This window comes from Propithecus coquereli, unplaced genomic scaffold (genome assembly GCF_000956105.1).
Source record: "Propithecus coquereli isolate 6110/MARCELLA unplaced genomic scaffold, Pcoq_1.0 Scaffold300, whole genome shotgun sequence".
Taxonomy (NCBI): Eukaryota; Metazoa; Chordata; class Mammalia; order Primates; family Indriidae; genus Propithecus; species Propithecus coquereli.
The window spans coordinates 666837-668981 of record NW_012148620.1 but is presented as its reverse complement, the minus strand read 5'-3'; the positions used below and the strand labels follow the sequence as shown (position 1 = coordinate 668981).

The 2145-nt window shown below is 49.2% G+C and overlaps 1 protein-coding gene across 1 annotated transcript in view; it reads right to left on the bottom strand.

Moving 5' to 3' along the window:
* Positions 1 to 1142, bottom strand: part of ACBD6 (acyl-CoA binding domain containing 6) — a 198367-nt gene extending 197225 nt beyond the window's left edge. The window contains exon 1 of the mRNA XM_012649666.1: positions 599 to 1142. Coding sequence (XP_012505120.1) covers positions 599 to 820 — 222 coding nt within the window. The 5' untranslated portion in view covers positions 821 to 1142. The remainder of the gene's footprint in view (positions 1 to 598) is intronic.
* Between the last annotated feature and the right edge of the window lie 1003 nt (positions 1143 to 2145).

Sequence of the window (2145 nt, the reverse complement as noted above, 5' to 3'; positions counted from 1 at the left end):
TGCCTACTCTTTGGGCTTCGGTTTCCTTTATCCGTAAAAGAAGAGGATTATTTCATCTGGTGTTTAGTAGCTCTAAAATTTTTATGATTGTATTGAACCAACAGGAATATATTCAACCACAACATAATCAAAGATATTTAGGGTTTAAAAAAAATCACAATAATAAAAGTGGTAATACTGTATTTTGTATTGCATCATCTTATCTATTACAATCATATTATTCTCTTGGATCTAAAAATATTTGTATTAATATTACCATATTTACTTCCATATGGCCCTTTGATAAGAGTAAATGAATGATAAATCTTATCCTCATTTTGTAAAGGTTTAGCAGGCTAGTGAAGTGCATTGAGTATGTCGGAGAAGACACAGAAAAACTGTCATTCAGTGTCCAGCTAAATAACTATCACTTCTAGGATAGCAGACGGATCTTTTCCACGTCCAGAATGATGCTAATCCCCAGCAGATGATCCAAAAACAAAACAAAACACACATACACAAACGTCATTACACCTAGCCATTAACCATACATGTTTGCTATCAGGTTTTGGAGGTCGGATGTCTTTCTCCTACATCCACCCCCTCCCTGCCACTTTACCTGTTTGTACCTGGCATACAGGTACAAGAGCTGCTCCCGGCTGGCCACCTGAATCAGGCCCTGGAGGTGCGCGGCAGCTTTCTCAAACAGTTCCGTCAGGCTCCTGGACTCCTCGGTCTCAGGGCTATGGGGGGATTCCACATCACAGGAGTCATCCTCTGAGCTCAGCTCCCCACCGCTGTCGCCTGTGGTGGCCCCCGCAGGCAGGAATGGTGAGGCCATGTCTCCTTGCTCGGTCTGAGTCAGGTCTGTCCTCCTTATATTGGGTGTAACGACGGCTTGGGGCCCTGGCCGACCTGTCTGGGTCCTGAGCCCGAGCTCAAGTGGGACCCGAGCTCGCTCACTCCACGCGCTCTCGCGTAACTCTGCCTCCCGCCCACTTCTACTCCTTGAGCGTGCAGGGCAGGCTCTGCTACCCTCTGCTGCTCTGCCCAGTTCACCGGGTCTCCTCGGGCTTCCTTCTGCCTAACAGTGCCCTCGGGGTCGCCCGGGGACCCTCCAACGGCGCCGAGGTGCAGAGGAAGCGCGCCAGGGTGTGGGAGAGGCGCGGCGCTCGGCTGGCGAGGGGCCGCCGGGGGCGGGGCGCCGTGCGCGCGGGCGGCGTGCGCGTCTGCGGCGCGGCACTCGGTTGGGCCTGCTCAGCGCCGGTAGGGGAGGTCTCGGTCGTCCTACCTCGGACGCCCTCCCCTACAGGGAACTTGTGGGGTCTCGCTGTGGGGACGCTGCTTGGAGAAACTGCCTTCAGTTATTAGGGTGTCTGTTAATCGCTTCGTTGACTTGAGTAGTTCAATACTCCGGAACCCGTCGTCGGGATAGGCCAATGGGGGTAGGGGGAAGGGGGCCGTCTATTTGGTAGTGTAGCTATATGAGCGGAGTCGCGAGAAACGTGGAGCTGAGGACGAAGGTTCCGCCTGCTCCCGCCGACCCCAGGTTGGGTGCTCCAGGCTCCCCTAAACAGGCATGCGCGTGTATCTGTTGCTTCAGGGGTTGGCTCTGTCTTGAATGAATAAAAAACTGGGAGATGAGGCTTTCACCGCCCTGTTGTGTGATTACTTAGTGTTTGGCTTTCCACACCTGCGGAACCTCTATCTCTCAGGGCTTTGAGAATAGGCTTTGAAAGGAATAGGCTTTAGGGGGTGGGAGTGAGGTCCTTAGCACAATTCTTATTTGGAGTTCTACCTTTGCCATTGTGCTTTACAGGCACTGTAAAATGAAACCAAAAATTACGGCATAGTTCTGCCCTAAAGGAACTTACAAAATTATTTTTTTAAAAAAACTATAATAGTAATATAATAGTTAATATTTACTCAGTGGTTGTTATGTCCTAAATGTTGTAAAAAAGCTACATATTCATTTAGTATTCAAAACAACGTAATAAGCACCATAGGAATAGTACAAAGTGTTGTAAAGAATGGTTATTTACCATTTGGGGTTGGGCTTACAGGTGGACAGGATAAGGAAATAATGAGAAAAGGTAGGGAGGTGAGTAAGCTTGGATCAGGAGTCAACATTCCTTAAGTATCCAGAGTGTTACACTGTTAGTCCCT